Source organism: Phycodurus eques, chromosome 2 (assembly GCF_024500275.1).
Source record: "Phycodurus eques isolate BA_2022a chromosome 2, UOR_Pequ_1.1, whole genome shotgun sequence".
In the NCBI taxonomy this organism is placed as follows: Eukaryota; Metazoa; Chordata; class Actinopteri; order Syngnathiformes; family Syngnathidae; genus Phycodurus; species Phycodurus eques.
Window position 1 is genome coordinate 38,782,977 of NC_084526.1, and position 17,531 is coordinate 38,800,507.

A 17,531-nucleotide genomic window follows, 5' to 3' on the forward strand; every position below is an offset into this window, starting at 1 on the left:
TTTAGGGGTGCATATACGATAGATAGCATAGATTGTTATATCGCACAGCTGTACTCCAGGTTGCTCTGACAACATCTCAGGATGCCCCCGGATGAGATGGATGTAAAGGCTGGGTAGGGGGAAGTCTGGGCTTCTCTGCGCGTTGGTTGATGCCACCGTGACCCAGCCCCCGTGTAAGCAGAAGAAAATGAATGAATGAATGGATGGTCTATCTTCTTATAGCAACGAGGTCCAACAATGTTTTGCACCTATATCTAGAGACCTCCTAAACAAGAATATACACCATACAAAATTAAGGTACCGTGATTTCTCGTGTATAATACACATTTTTCCTCTCCAAAAAATGTCAAAAGTCAATGGTGCGCATTATACATAGATATAGGGGGAAATGAAAAAACCTCCCACATTTTATAAATATATGCCGCCATCTAGAGGTATTAAAAAAGCTGTACACTTTAATTCCAATATGCCACTGCCATCTAGGTTATGAGAGAGGTGTATACTTTCATTCTAATATGCCACCACCACCTAGTGGTTATGAAAAAGGTGTAGCCTACACTTACATTCCATTATGACAATGGGTACGTATGACTGCATATATGTACAGTTGTGCTCAAAAGTTTACATACCCTGTTAGAATTTGTGATTTTTATTTTATTTTTAAAATAAATACAACTTGACTGAACAACAATTAATTTCATTATGGTTATGTTTTGTTGAGTGTAAATGCTTTTCTGAAATTCCATTAAAATAGAATTAAATGTGTTCCACCTGGCCCTTCATGTTTTTCTTTCAAGAATTGTACCCATCATACAAATTCTGCCTGGGTAATCAAACATGAGCACAACTGTGTTTTTTCTCATTTACTAAATAAAAGTAGGGCTGTGAATTTCAAAATAAGAGTATGTAAAAAAAAGTGTTCAAATAAAGTGCTTAACTTCAGAATAATTATTTGAAAAAAAATAACAAAATACAGATAATACTTCATGTTTTGATCATATAGGTAGAAGCAAAATCCTGCAATGTAAAAATACATTATACATAGGTACATAGGGTTTTCCAGAATTTTGAGGTCAACTTTAGGGATGCGTATTATACACGAGAAATTACGGCATGTGGTGATGGTTCTGCATTGACCTGCTGCTTGAGCTGAACTTCTTGTTCCTTCATCATCTCACACTTGCGTCGAGATTCTGTGGCATCTTTCAGCAACTGAAATCACAAAAATAGAAATGGTCACTGACAACTGAAATGTACAGTTACAGTCTCTACATCATTTGTTTGAATTGAATATAATTGTGCAACGTGACAAAATATTTTGATTCGAAGCTACAGTGCCATCAAAAAGTATTTGCTTCCTTCTCCAAAATTACTTTTTTTTTTGCACAGTTTCCCCACTTTAATATATAAGATTATTAAATATAAATATCAGACAAGGATAATCCAAGTAAACAGAAAATGCAATTTTTAAATGGTGAGTTTATTTATTATGGAAAACAACTATTCAAAGCTACCTGGCCATGTGTAAAAAGGTAACTGCCCGCCTGAACCTAATAACTGGCTGGCCCACCCACAGCAGCAGCAACTGAAATCAAGCACTTTCTACAACTGGCAATGAGTCTTTCACATCTCTGTGGAGAAATATTGGCCCACTCTTCCTTGCAGAATTGTTCGAATTCAGCAACACTGGAAGATGTGACCATAAATGGCTTTTTAAAGGTCATGTCGCAGCATTACAATCCGGACTTTGACAAAGCCACTCCAAAATCTTCATTTTGTTTTCATTGAGCCATTCAGAAGTGGACTTGCTGGTGTGTTTTGAATTGTCGCCCTGCTACAGAACCCAAGAGCACTTCCACTTGAGGTCATAACTGATGGCCGAACATTCTCCTTCAGGATTTTCAGGTAAACATGGTTCAAGATTCCATCATTCACAGGAAGTCGTCCAAGTCCTGAAGTAGCAAGTAGTGTTTGACTGTTGGTATGATGTTAATTTTCTGAAACACTGTGCTACATTTAGGGCTGAGAGGGGAAAATAAATAAATAAATAAATCCGCTAACTAGGCTAAGTAGACCACAAAAATTGGTCGACGCAAATATTTCTGCCTTGAGGCAATAAAAAGTATTAATAAAAGCATATTTGCGGTGCCCGGAACCAATCTGCACCGCCCGAAACTATATGGACACTCTCCATGTTTACCGCAGGGACATTTGTTGCAGAGGGACACACTGTTAGGCCAGCGGAAAAGCACTGCCAAAAACAACAGAGGAGCATCTCTAAGTGATTTTTAAGACACTATTAGATGTGTAATGAACATATAACATGATAAATGAGTGAGCTGAATGGTAGTTTGGGGGGTACCCTTTTTAACCTAAATTGGTAATCGCTAGCGCGCTAATGTTAATCACGAATGCTTATTTCAGGTCAGAGGACAAATATTTTTACATTTTTCTGGACAACTCTGGAACTCCTTTAAAAACCACATCTGCCATTTTGAAGCGATTATATGGCAGATATACAGCAGTTAAATATGATGCAGAACGTGTCTTCTGCTTTTTGCATCCAGCGCCTTCCGGTCTTCCTCTCTTTCTGGCGCTGTGACGTCACACAATATAAATATATATATCACTCTATTATATTGCAGCCATTTGCTAAAATCATTTAAGTTAATTTTTTCCCCTCATTAATGTAAACACAGCACAGAAAAAAAGGGAATTGTTGAAATTTTTGCTTATTTATTAAAAAGGAAAAACTGAAATATTACACAGCCATAAGTATTTAAACCCTTTGCTATGACGCATATATTTAACTCTGGTGCTGTCCATTTCTTCTGATCATCCTTGAGACGGTTCTACATCTTCATTGGAGTCCAGCTGTGTTTGATTATACTGATGCACTTGCTTAGGAAAGTCACACACCTGTCTATATAAGACCTTACAGCTCACAGTGCATGTCAGAGCAAATGAGAATCATGAGGTCAAAGGAACTGCCTGAAGAGCTCAGAGACAGAATTGTGGCAAGGCACAGATCTGGCCAAGGTTACAAAAACATTTCTGCTGCACTTAAGGTTCCTAAGAGCAGAGTGGTTTCCATAATCCTTAAATGGAAGACATTTGGGATCACCAGTACCCTTCCTAGGGCTGGCCGCCCGGCCAAACTGAGGAATTGGGGGAGAAGAGCCTTAATGAAAGAGGTAAAGAAGAACCCAAAGATCACTGTGGCTGAGCTCCATAGATTCAGTCGGGAGATGTGAGAAACTTCGCAAAACTCAATCATCACCAGTCGGGGCTTTATGGCAGAGTGGCCCGATGGAAGCCTCTCCTCAGTGCAAGACACATGAAAGCCCGCATGGAGCTTGCTCAAAAACACCTGAAGGACTCCAAGATGGTGACAAATAAGATTTTCTGGTCTGATGAGACCAAGATGGAACTTTTTGGCCTTAATTCTAAGCGGTATGTGTGGAGAAAACTAGGCACTGCTCATCACCTGTCCCAACAGTGAAGCATGGTGGTGGCAGAATCATGCTGTTGGGGGTGTTTTTCAGCTGCAGGGACAGGACGAATGGTTGCAATCAAAGCGGCCAAGTACAGGGATATCCTGGACGAAAACCTTCTCCAGAGTGCTCAGGACCTCAAATTGGGGCAAAGGTTCACCTTCCAACAAAACAATGACCCCGAAGCACACAGCTAAAATAACGAAGGTGTGGCTTCAGAACAACTCTGTGACTGTTTTTGAATGGCCCAGCCCTGACTTTAACCCAATTGAGCATCTCCGGAGAGACGTAAAAATGGCTGTCCACCAATGTTCCCCATCCAAACTGATAGAACCGGAGAGGATCTGCAAGTAGGAATGGCAAAGGATCCCCAAATCCAGGTGTGAAAAACTTGTTGCATCATTCCAAAAAAGACTCATGGCTGTATTAGCTTAAAAGGGTCCTTCTACTAAATACTGAGCAAAAGGTTGGAATACTTATGGCTGTGTGATATTTCAGGTTTTCTTTTTTAATAAATCTGCAACAATTTCAACAATTCTGTGGGGTGCTGTGCGCACATTAATGAGGGAAAAAATGAACTTAAATGATTTTAGCAAATGGCTGCAATATAAAAGAGTGAAACATTTAAGGGGGTCTGAATACTTTCCGTACCCACCGTGTATACACACATACACACACACACACACACACAAACACAGTGGACCCCCCACCTACTCATTACATTACACAAGGCCAACTCTGCCAGCTATTTAATTCATGTATGTGGTGATGTTTTTTTTTAGGATCAGAACTACAAAAAAGTACTGAGGAAAACACAAAATTTACTCACAAAGTTTCTCTCTCGGTGCTGTTTCTCCTCCACTTCTTTCATCATTTCAGTGATTTTCTGCAATTTAGCGTCCATAAGCTGTTGCTGTAGCTCTTTGTGCTTGAACACACTGTCTATGTGCTGCAAGAGGGAGACATTTTACAGGTCAGAATACTTGGAGCAGGAACAGCTTTGATCAAATGTAATTATCATTCAAGGCTTCTCACAGTCCAATTTGGGCATCACTGAGTGGTTAAGAATGCAGCATATAGGCAGATGGATCCAGGTTCGATGATGCTAGTTTAGTAACCATTTTATTTAGAGATGGGCAAGAGGGTGATCCACAGTTGAGGTGCCCCTGGCAACTCCACCAACTGCTTGCCATATACAGATGAACGTCCCACCAGTGGTGTATATACAGTAATCCCTCACTATATTATTGTGTACTTATTGCATCATGGATTTTGATTGATTTGATTGATTATGATGCTACAACAATAAATCATAAATGCGCTCTTTCAGTTTTCAGAAATATAAACATATTTTAAAATATTTGGGGGAATAGTTTATTGATATGTACAATGAAAACACATTAATTTAATACAAGACAAAAACATTGTGCAGCAGAGGAAAAGAAGCCCAAAGGCTTACATGAGATCCTTCCCTTGAAAATAAAATCACTCTAGTAGCTCATTTAATGGTATGTAAAAAACAAATAAGCAAAGAAATGAATAAAATGAAAAAATAAAGATGAAAAATAAAATATCAACAAATCAAGACAAAGACAACAAAATGACAAGAATTTATACGATATCGATTTAAGACTTTGTTTTAATTGCACTTGGTATGATTATTTTAATTGACTTGACAGATGATCATTCATCAAAGCAAACCTGAACATTGTGTAGGTGAATTCCAGAGTTTGAGAGCATGGAATTTGATGAAGAACATTTTTATGACTGGAGGTACGACAACAAGGTAACCCTGTTTGTTTGACCTCTTGGTGAGTAGGGATGAATATCAGATGATAAATTTTGAAAGGTGCCTGGAATGTCTTGTTTGCGATGACTGCATTTAAACAAACAAATGTTTGCAGCATGTTAATACAAGAAATTGCTGAGTTCAAATTTGCTGAATAAGGGTGCGGATGGCGCTGTATTGGTCCAGTTAGAAGAAATTCTCAAAAACATTTTCTGAATTAAAATTATCTGTTTTAGGTGAGATTAATATGAAGCAGTCCAAACAATGTTACAGTGTGTCAAATATGGATAAATTAATTATAGACATGATTGATTAACAGAATCTTCTGATAATGCCATACGACCATGATTTATTTTTTTGCATACATGGACACGTCCAGAGGAGAAATAGTGAGTATATTGGTAGAAGGATGATGAGGATGGAGCTGCCAGGCAAGAGAGCTAGAGGAAGACCAAAGAGAAGGTTGATGGATGTTGTGAGGGAAGACATGATGGCAGTTGGTGTTTGAGAGGAGGATGCAGGAGATAGGCTTACATGGAAAAGGATGTCGCGCTGTGGCGACCCCTAACGGGACAAGCCGAAAGGAAAAAAATAAGTTCTCAATACGGCAATTCCAGGACAATCCTTCATTTACTAAAATACCAAGATATTTAGTGAAAGAGACATGCTTGATTTCAGTGTTAGCAGCTTTGAATGCAGTTTAGGAAGTTTTACTTTTTTCTAAAAAGTATATAGTTTGATTTGTTTTCGTCAAGGAAAGCTTGTTCATTTGAAACTACCTTGAGATGTACTCCATAGTTGTATTGGCATTTCTAATGAGACATCCAAAGTCAGAGTGAGACATGATAATATTTGTGTCATCTGCAAATATGCGTAGTGATGACCCAGATATTACAGCAAAATCATTTAAAAAATAAAAAATAAAACAGGAACAGAAGGGGACTAAGTATCGTCCCTTGAGGCACACCATGCTTTAGTTTTTCTTTCTTAGAGTGTAAGGATGCAAGGGCCACTTTGACATTTTTCACCTTTAATTTATTTAACACGCTGAAACACAATGTGTCAATTTAGATAAAAATATACGAATCAATTATATATTGATTTTATATACAGTGGATATAAAGCGCTATGCACCGCTATTTAAACGCCCTGTCATTGTGATATAAAAAAAAGACACCAAGATAAATCATTTTAAAACTTTTTCCACCATTTATGTAAAGTATAACTTGTACAACTCAATTGAAAAACAAAAAAATCTTTGAGAGAGGAAGTAAAAATAAACTGAAATATGGTTGCACTACGAGTGCGCACACCTTCCTATAGTTGGGGACGTGGCTGTGTTCAGAACTGTAGTCTGGTCCATAAATACTAAGACTTGAGCACAATTCTCACCTTTTTCACTCTCTACACCACCACAATGGATTTGAAAAGAAAGTAACAAGACATGCTTTACCTGCAGAGTTTCAGCTTTAAACTGAAGCTACTAAAAGTAGTGGCGCATACTAACAATCATAAATTAAACTTTAATTTTTAAAAAAATTTTAAATTGCAAATCCTTTCCTGTCAATTACAACCGGAAGTCTGGAATACACAAACATCACCAAATGCTGGATTACATCCTAGATGCTCTGACAGGCCTCCAATACAACAGTCTTCATTTTTCCTTCAGTTTTTTGTGTGAAATGCGTGCTCATTTGGATTGTGGTGAAGTGATTGACTTGGCCACATTGCATGACAATGCATTTCTTTGCCTTAAAAAACTCTGGTTACTTTTGCAGTATGCTTCGGGTCATTGTCTCTCTCTGTGAAGCGACGTAACGAAGAATTCTTTGTTTTCCCGAATGTGGAAGTATGTTGCTCATATACTGGATTAGACCAGATAAAAGAAGACCTGATGTTTCTATGCAGTACATATTTGTTGTATTGTCAGGCAATATTCTCAGTAAAGGCAGAAAATAGATTGAAATAGAAATAATTAACCATTATTATTTTTGTTTATAATAAACAAAAAAGAGGGACAATCTTTTTGTATTACATCCTTTTCTTCTCCCCATTCTTATATTGATATCGTTCCTCCCGTCTTATGTCTAGTCTTATTTCAGGTATGGAAAATTGTACAACAAGAAGTCCAGTCGGTAGCGCCTTGAAGGTGGAAAAGGACTATAATTATGTCTCACATATTCAGAGTGCCATTATGAGCAAAAGGTACAGTACAACCCATGCTGCCTCTGCAACTGTCAATTTCCATCTGTTCTTGTCGCTTACAAATAAACCAATAAAAATAAAATGGAATTACAGGTTGTCTTCCACTGGTGGCATGCAGCGTTCCACAACACTAAGGCCTGATGATCCTCGGTGACTTAGCTAACTGTCAAGTGAACAGCCCCCATCAACTCAGGAATTGTTGCAAACTGAACTCAGCAGAGGCCAAGGGGAGTTCTACTTCAATCTTATGGCTGTCTCATTAAATAACATTAAAATATGCAGAATGAAGTTAAAAACACATGCTTCATGACATTACTGATTAAAGATACTTTCTCAATCACAGCAGGTCTATTTGTAGTAATTTTGATTTCTTGGACACTTTTGTCAAAATTTATTTTAAAAAAGGTGTTGTTAGTATTTTGTGTTGAGCGTGAAATTAATTAATTAGTTATCTAAATGTGAGATTCTTTCTAAAAGAGAGAATGGATGGATGATACACTACTAATTTTAAATTGTTGTATGCACACTATTCATCTTCAAAGAAAAGGAGGATTGTGATTATTAGTTGATAGTACGTGTTCGCCACGACTTAAGGCCTCTTTATACTACCGCACCCGCATTGCATCACGTGATTGACACATTGGGCCGTGCGGCCTCTATGTGTCACTTGACGCACACACAACAAATGCTGTGGGTGTAGAATGCCGCAGCGATCATCTCTCTTGATTGGTCCGTTTTAGTCACATGCTGTGATGACGTACTCAGCATTCCCCTTGGTTCCACATACCACCTGCGCCACTGCCTTCTTGATCAATTTTGCAGCAAAACTAAATGTATCATCTGGTCATCTATTCCATTTGTTCTAGCAGACACTGTTTCACGGTCGCCATTATTGTTGCTTTTTTCCCTGTTCCGGATAGGAATGTAAAAATGGCTACCAGAAATGGCTAAAAGAAAAATACAGAGGAAACTCCACCCTCTGGTGTCCACGCCAATACCAGCAGTAGCGACACCCCCGACTTGTAGGAGAACAGCAGCACATTTTCAAAACTGCATGCGTGGGTTGCGCTCGAGTATAAAGGCAAACTGCGTGCGGGATAGCCGCAGTGACGTCAGCGGGGTCACCGCCCGTGCGAGTATAAAGAAGCCTTTAGCCACCTACTAATGACACTGTGAACATGTTTAATCAAGTGAGCAAGTGTTTCTGTGTATATATCGAATGGTAATTGCTGCCAGATGTTGCAAATTAAACCTGTTGATCTTATTGCAAAGACTCCTGATCTCATCGATCTACAAACACGGCAGATAATTCTATTACTCTATCACTTTCAAGTACTTTAGAAAAAACAGCAATGTGGATATATATTTTCAAATTATATTTTAGACTAAAGCTCCTTTCAAATTATATTCAAAAGCAATATTAGAGTGTAGTTGGTCAGTTACACAACATAATTTAACAGCAATTTGGCGCAGGAGATCTCTTACCTCCTCTCTGAGCTCATACTGCTCAATGAGCTTTTTGAGCTTCTCAGCAAGGTCCATGTTCTCCTGCCTCAGCTTAGTGTTGTGAGAGCTGTGTTGGTCCATCTGGACCTCAATATCACTTAAAGTCATCTGGAAGTGAAGCATGGCTTCCTTGCGTTGCTCCTCATACTCCCTGGACCGCTGAGCATTCTCTTCCTATTAGAAAACCAGGTGGGAGGGAAGAGGAGGAGGTGAGAGGACTGTACTTAATTTTTAGTGACAATGTCATTCATTTAAGCATTTAAGCCTTATCTAAGCATTTAAGCCTTATCTGTGCACCGAGTTCCAAAATCTGTAAATGTTGTTGTGTGACTTTGATGAGCGCTCCTCTTGACTGACTGGGAGCATTTCCTGCCGACACACTGCTTATATAGAGGAAAGGCGGACGTGACTGAGGACAGCATGCGGCCGTTAAAGGGGGAAATGTGCGCGTGAAGGAGGACGCTAAAGGCACGCCTCCAGTAGGTATAGAGTGCCGGGGTGTGCATTGTGCTAAACAACATCGGTTTGGCTAAGGACACCCGAAAATGGCACCTACGAAGAGACACGCTTACGAAGCGCAGTTTAAACTGCAAGCTAGCAGCAGCCGCGAGATAATTCAAGATCAACGAATCCATGGTTCGCAAGTGGAGGAAGCAGGAAAACGAGCTTCGCCAAGTCAAGAAAACAAAGCTGAGTTTCTGCGGAAACAAGGCGAGGTGGCCCGAGTTGGAATACCAACTCGAGCAATGGATTAATGATCAAAGAACAGCCGGGAGAAGCGTCTCTACAGTCCCTATTCGACTGAGTGCAATAGCTTGCCATCATTCCGGGAGGCGTTCAAAGTTGCGAGCGGCGTGGGAGCGATGGATGACAGATGGCGAACACAGCTTTACTAAGACTAGGAGGCAGCGCCGGGCGAGTTACGCCACAATTTGTGAATGGATTGTGGATGCTTGGGCTAACGTGTCTGCTTGCACTGTTGTTTAAGCTTTCGTAAAAGCCGGCATAATGTCTGAGGAGCCGCACGGCAACGAGACTGACTGCGACAATGACGAGAGGGAACCCGGCGTGTTTGATGGAGAACTTGCCCAGCTGTTCATTTCGGATACAGAAGATGAGGACTTTGATGGATTTGTGGATGAGGAGTGATCAAAAAATAACGTGAGTACATTGTTAAATACTACAATAAAGTACAACTGAACTCAGTTTTGATCCCGTTGCCTTTTTAAAAACATTGTTTTAGCATGCATGCATGCTACCGTATTTTCTAAGCTCTCGTATGTTTCACCATACCATTGCCCAATAATACGGTGCACCTTATGTTTGTGTTAAATACAGAAATAGACCCCGTAACTGAGACTGCGCCTATTATTACGGTGTGGCTTATGGTCGTGAAAATACAGTGTGTGTGTGTGTGTGTGTGTGTGTGTGTGTGTGTGTATATATACATACATATACATATATGTATATATATACATAAATATACATATATGTATATATATACATACATATATGTATATATAAACATATACATATATATAGCGAGAGAGAGAGAGATATACACACACACACACACGTGATTACGCCAACAAAGCGTTTGTTGTTTTAATTAAAGAGATGCTACAATTCAATAGAACATACATAGGGTTAGAGTTTGTAAACGGTTGGTAAATAGTATTTTTTGACAAAAATAAAATGATTTCCGCTTTTTTTTTTTTTTTACGGCGTCAATCACAAACACTCTTAGATTTGTGACTGGATGATCAAGGATGTGGATGCGGAACTTCGTCGAGAACAGATTTCCGCCTTATGCCGCAGAGCAGACAAATTTTCAGCTTACATCCGAGCGTTATGCACAGTCAATAATAGTCACGCAGCGCATATATATATATATATATATATATATATATATATATACATGTACATATACATATATATATATATATATATACATATATATATATATATACATATATATACATGTACACATATATATATATATATATATATATATATATATATATATATATATATACATGTACACACATATATATATATATATATACACATATACATATATATATATATATATATATATATATATATATATATATACACATATACATATACATATATATATATATATATATATATGGCGGCACGGTGGCCGACTGGTTAGAGCGTCAGCCTCACAGTTCTGAGGACCCGGGTTCCCTGGCCCCGCCTGTGTGGAGTTTGCATGTTCTCCCCGTGCCTGTGTGGGTTTTCTCCGGGCACTCCGGTTTCCTCCCACATCCCAAAAACATGCATTAATTGGAGACTCTAAATTGCCCGTAGGTGTGACTGTGTGTGCGAATGGTTGTTTGTTTGTATGTGCCCTGCGATTGGCTGGCAACCAGTTCAAGGTGTACCCCGCCTCCTGCCCGATGACAGCTGGGATAGGCTCCATCATGCCCGCGACCCTAGTGAGGAGAAGCGGCACAGAAAATGGATGGATGGATGGAGATATACATATATATATATATATATATATATATATATATATATCTCCATCCATGTGTGTGTGTGTGTGTGTATATATATATATATATATATATATATATATATATATATACACACACACACACACACACACACATATATATACACACACACACATACGCCCCCCTGGCTAAAACTCCACCAGCCACCACTGTCAACATGTCATGCAATATTTAATTTTGTTTTATGATTGTAATTAGCTGTACACCTTCAAAGTCTTGTTGTGTCTTTGGAGCTCCCTACAAAGGCTCTCCAACTTGCTGCGGGCCAGGATAGCTTTGCTGTGCTCCCCCTGCAGGTGGATCTTCTCTTTTACGATTTGAGACTGCTTCTTCTGCAAGGCTTTCAGACGCTTCTGCATGCAACGGCTCTCCTCCAACTGATGCACAATACAAGAATCATGATGCCAGTTACTACAGCATTCAATTTTGGTACATTAAAAAGTTAACTCAACTCTGCACAAAGCTTGGGGACAGGGGAGGCTTTGTTTTTTGATGTTACCAGCAGGGTTTGACATTAACTTCTTTGCTCACTGTGGCTAGTGGTTTCCCAGAGTTACGAGCCACTTAGCATTTTCACTAGTCATAATTTTGTTGTTAGATAATAGGGGTTATGCCCAAACAATTTCCACATTCTGTATTACAGGTCGAAGCAGTTGAGAAAACTACATGTAATAAAGATATTCTCCTTTCTCACTGGTTTCAGACAAGTGAGCTGTCTTCACATCTGTGTGTGTTGCCAAACACCACTTGAGGCCGACTCAAATGCACTTGGACAAATGTGTGGGTTTTCTTCCTTTACTTCAATTGTTCCCTTTTCTACACATTGTTAAAAGAAAACATTGCAAAATTGTACCGCAATTTACTCTGCAACTCCCACCCCTTGTTCTTTTGAGAATGTGTAGCGAAATGACCAACTTTGTTATACACTCTTTGAAACCCCAATTCCAAAGAAGATGGGACTTTGTGTAAAACCTAAATACAAACAATGATTTGCCTTTTCAACATTCAATTGAATACACTACAAAGAAAATATATTCAATGTTCAAACTGATGAACGTTATTGTTTTATGCATATATTCTCTCATTTTGAATTTGATGCCTAGAACACGTTCCAAAAAAAGCTGTGACAGAGGCAACAGAAGAAAGTTGGGAAAGTTGAGGAATCATCAGAAAACACCAATTTGGAACATTCCACAGGTGAGCAGGTTAATTGGAGGCTTGTAGAATTGGAGTGAGTATCATGATTGGTATAAGAGGAGTATCCCCCAAAGACTCAGTTGTTCAAAAGCAAGGATGAGTGGGGCAAGGTTCACGACTGCATGAGCAAATAGTCCAATTGTTTAAGAACAACGTTTCTCAACATACATTTGCGGGGAATTTAGGGATTTCATCATCTAAAGTTCATAAGATCATCAAAAGATGAAGACAATCTGATCCATGAATGTTTGCGGCAAGGCTGAAAACCACATTGAATCCCCGTGAGCTTTGATCCCTCAGGCAGCAGTGCAATAAAAACTGGCATAAGTGTGTAAAGCAGGAGTGGCCACACTTTTTTGCCTTGAGCTCCTTTTCAAATGACCTACCGACACATCACAGATAATTTTACACTTGAGACTATGTCAGTCCAGGGGTGCACATGTCATGGTAACAATGAGTCCCAGCCTTGAAACAATGAGTCCCGGCAACTTTTCACGGAATACAGATCCAGTAATCCTCCGCTACATCGCAGTTCTTGCTTCACAGTTCCACTATGTTGCAGATTTTTCTTATAGTTGTTAATCTTTAATCTTTTCCCTCCATGAGCCCTCACCTTATCGTGGTGGAGCCAAGTTGTCTGGGGCTTCACGCCCCTGGTAGAGTCACCCATGGCAAACAGGTCCTAGCTGAGGGACCAGACAAAGCACAGCTCGAAAAACCCCTATGATGAATACAATAAATGTATATAGGTTTCCCTTGCCCGGACACGGGTCACCGGGCCCCCCCTCTGGAGCCAGGCCTTGAGGTGGGGCTCTAAGGGACCAAAAAAACTAAAATGTAGGGGTATCTGGGGGGGATCCCCTGGGCTCCTGCAGAGAATGTTTTTGATTTTAACATAAATTAAGCAATCTGTAAGACTCTGAAGAGTACAATAAAGCAAAATAAAAATTTCTTCACCCAGAAAAACATGCATTTACACCGCTCACAGCGGACCAGCTCTACATCCTCGGCAGGGTTCTCGAGGGTGCACGGGAGTTCGCTCAACCAGTCTACATGTGTTTTGTGGACTTGGAGAAGGCGTTCGACCGTGTCCCTCGGGGAATCCTGTGGCGGGTGCTTTGGGAGTATGGGATACCGAACCCCCTGATACGGGTTGTTCGGTCTCTGTACGACCGGAGTCAGAGTTTGGTCCGCCTATCCGGCAGTAAGTCGGACTTGTTCCCGGTGAGGGTTGGACTCCGCCAAGGCTGCCCTTTGTCACCAATTCTGTTCATAACTTTTATGGACAGAATTTATAGGTGCAGCCGAGGCGTAGAGGGGGTCCGGTTTGGTGGCCTCAGTATTGCATCTCTGCTTTTGCAGATATTGCAGCCGGGCTGGCTTATCTAGTTGTAATATCTATGCCCGGGAAGCCCAATAGAAGACGTCGTGAGAGGTCATGTGTCTTTCTTGTGTCGTTTGATTGGTGAACTAGACTTAAACGTCACTAGCGTTTGAACTGGATTGGAGAAAACAGCGGCAATACAGAACTCTAAGTCTTGCTCACGAAATAGTTGAAAAGCAATAATTGATAAATAAAAGTAGCGACCGACGTTTTGATCATTGTAATGGAGTAAAAGTACCGTTACTTCTTAACAGCAGAAGCGGCGGTAGTGTTTTTTCTGGTCTCATCCACTCCTGTGATTTATCAAAAGCCGATCCCGAGTGCGCAGGCGGAACCTCAGGCCGATGCACTCGCATATTAGTCAGCCGCGGAGTAATACTCAGAAATTACACACGCGTGTGTGGATGGAGGATGTGTGGAATGCATCTTGCTGCCAGCGTTCAAGGAGTACGAAGCAGCCTATGACAACAGCGACGCCGTTCAGGAAAGCTAAATTGAGAGTTGACTTTACACCGATCAGATCGGTCTGATCCGCCGATAATTAGAATTTTACGCTGATTGGCTTTAATGTCAAAATTCTCCGAGCCGATCAATGACGTCATTGATCAACTCTCGGCTCCGCAAAATACATTTACTCTGCGTCGCTGTCATGTACAGTATATTCAAATCCAAAAGCTAGTTTATTTTTAGCCTTGTCGCATGTCTTTTGACGTAGTACTGTAAATATCTGACCAGCATATTAGTATGCCGTGAGTAATGTTCACAATTACATCTGTGTGTGGATGTCGGATGGGTGGAATGGAGCTAGCTGCCAGTGCTGAACGAGTACGAAACAGTCTATGATGACTGCAATCCCCCCCCCCCTCAGAATAACTCTTAAGATCTGTACGATTCACGGAAATGGCCTATTTTGAGTTCAAAACAGTGTATTTCGCCGAAAGGTGACTGATTTGCATGTGTGCCCTTCCCAGGGCCTCACCACCTGTGGGAGGGGCCATAGGGGTTGGGTGCAGTGTGAGCTGGGCGCTGGCCGAAGGCGGGGACCTTGGCGATACGATCCCCGGCTACAGAAGCTGGGTCTAGGGATGTGGAATATCACCTTTCTTGTGTGCGAGTTCGAGAAGTTCTGACTAGATCTAGTCGGGCTTGCCTCCACACATGGCTTGGGGTCTGGTACCAGTCCTTTTGAGAAGGGTTGGAGTCTCTTCCACTCTGGAGTTGCCCACGGTGAGAGGCGCCGAGCAAGTGTAGGTATACTTTTTTGCTTTTTTTTTTTTACATTGGGGTCCACCCCAGTGGACGAGAGGGTAGCCTCCCTACGCCTTCGGGTGTGGGGACGGGTCCTGACTGTTGTTTGTGCCCATGCACCAGACAGAAGTTCAGAGTACCCACTGGGGACTCCATCGTTCTGCTGGGAGACTTCAATGCTCACGTGCGAAATGACAGTGAGACCTGGAAGGGCGTGATTGGGAGGAACGGCCCCCCGATCAGAACCCGAGTGGCATTTTGTTATTGGACTTCTGTGCTCACCACAGATTGTCCATAACTAATACCATGTTCAAGCATAAGGGTGTGCACACGTGCACTTGGCACCAGGATACCCTAGGTCGCAGTTTGATGATCGACTTTGTGGTCGTGTCATCTGACTTGTGGCCGCATGTCTTGGACACTGGGGAAGAGAAGGGCGGAGCTGTCTACCAATCACCACCTGGTGTTCAGTTGGCCCCGATGGTGGGGGAAGATGCCTGTCCGACCTTGCAAGCCCAAACGTATTGTGAGGGTCTGCTGGGAACGTCTGGCAGAATCTCCTGTCAGAAAGAGTTTCAACTCCCACCTCCGGCATACTTCACCCACGTCACCCACGTCCCAGGGGAGGCAGAGGACATTGAGTCTGAATGGACCATGTTTCGCGGCTCCATTGACGAAGCAGCCGACTGGAGCTGTAGGTAGTCGGTGCCTGTCGTGGCGGCAATCCCCAAACTCGCTGGTGGACACCAGTAGTGAGGGATGCCGTCAAGCTGAAGCAGGAGTCGTATCGGGGCTTTTTGGCCTGTGGGACTCCTGAGGCCGCTGATGGGTAGCTTTGGTGGTTGCTGAAGCAAAAACTCTGACATGGGAGAGGTTCGGTGAGGCCATGGAGAACGATTTCCGGAAGGCTTTGAGGAAATTCTGGTCCATCATCCAGCGTCTGCAGTGCACCATCAACACTGTGTTTAGTGAGGATGGGGCACTGCTGACCTCGACTTGGGATGTTGGTGGGGAGAATACTTTGAAGACCTCCTCAATTCCACCGACACGCCTTTCCATGAAGAAGCAGAGTCTGGGGTCTCTGAGGGGGGCTCTGCTATCCATGGGGTTAAGGTAACCGAGGTGGTTAAAAAGCTCCTTGGTGGCAAGGCCCTAGGGGTGGATGAGATTTCAAGTCATTTTGCACATTCAACAACAACAAGCCGTGGCTCACTGCCAAACCTAAGCAGCTTCGCCAAGCCAAGGAGAACGCATATCAGAGCAGGGACAGGGTCCTGTATAATTGCGCTAAAAACAAGCTGACTAAAGAAATTAACATTGCAAAGAGGAACTATGCAGCAAAGTTGGAAAAACAGTTTAGCGCTAACGACTCTAAATCAGTCTGGAATGCATTCCAATCAATGACAAATTACAAGCGACGATCCCCCCAAGCTGAGAACAATAGCACACTCGCCAACGACTTGAACACCTTCGACTGCAGATTTGAAAGGGACACTTTCACACCCCACACCTACCCAGCCGCACCACCGACCACAATCACTCCACCGACATCTGCGTTAACCATCCGCGAACAAGATGTGAGACGCATCTTCAAACAACAAAAGATTAACAAAGCGGCAGGCCCAGGCCTTGTGTCCCCATCCTGCCTCAAATTCTGTGTGGACCAGCTCACTCCAGTCTTCACACAGATATTCAATAGATCTCTGGAGCTGTGCAAAGTACCATACTGTTTCAAACGCTCCACCATCATTCCAGTCACCAAGAAACATACAATCTCGGGTCTAAATGACTACAGGCCTATCGCCTTGACATCTGTGGTCATGAAGTCCTTTGAACGTCTCGTGCTGGACCGCCTCAAGAGCGTCACAGGTCCCCTGCTGGACCCCCTTCAGTTTGCCTACCGAGCGAACAGGTCTGCGGATGATACAGTCAACATGGGACTGCACTTCATCCTAGAACACCTCGACAGTGCAGGGACCTACACGAGGATCCTGTTCGTGGACTTCAGCTCAGCGTTCAACACCATCATCCGTGAGCTCCTTTCATCCAAGCTTCTCAGCTGCCATCTGCCAGTGGATTTACAGTTTTCTGACGAGCAGGACACAGCAGGTGAGGCTGGGGGAGGCCACCTCATCCACACGCAGCATCAGCACTGGGGCGCCCCA

General features: G+C 41.9%; 1 protein-coding gene across 1 annotated transcript in view; it reads right to left on the reverse strand.

The window, feature by feature from the left end:
* txlng (taxilin gamma) overlaps window positions 1–17,531 on the reverse strand; it is a 45,842-nt gene that overhangs the window by 7,584 nt on the left and 20,727 nt on the right. Inside the window, exons 5-8 of the mRNA XM_061670606.1 lie at window positions 11,744–11,914; window positions 8,974–9,168; window positions 4,324–4,443; window positions 1,138–1,212 (exon numbers count right to left, since the gene is read on the reverse strand). Of these exons, the coding sequence (XP_061526590.1) occupies window positions 1,138–1,212; window positions 4,324–4,443; window positions 8,974–9,168; window positions 11,744–11,914 (561 nt within the window). The remainder of the gene's footprint in view (window positions 1–1,137; window positions 1,213–4,323; window positions 4,444–8,973; window positions 9,169–11,743; window positions 11,915–17,531) is intronic.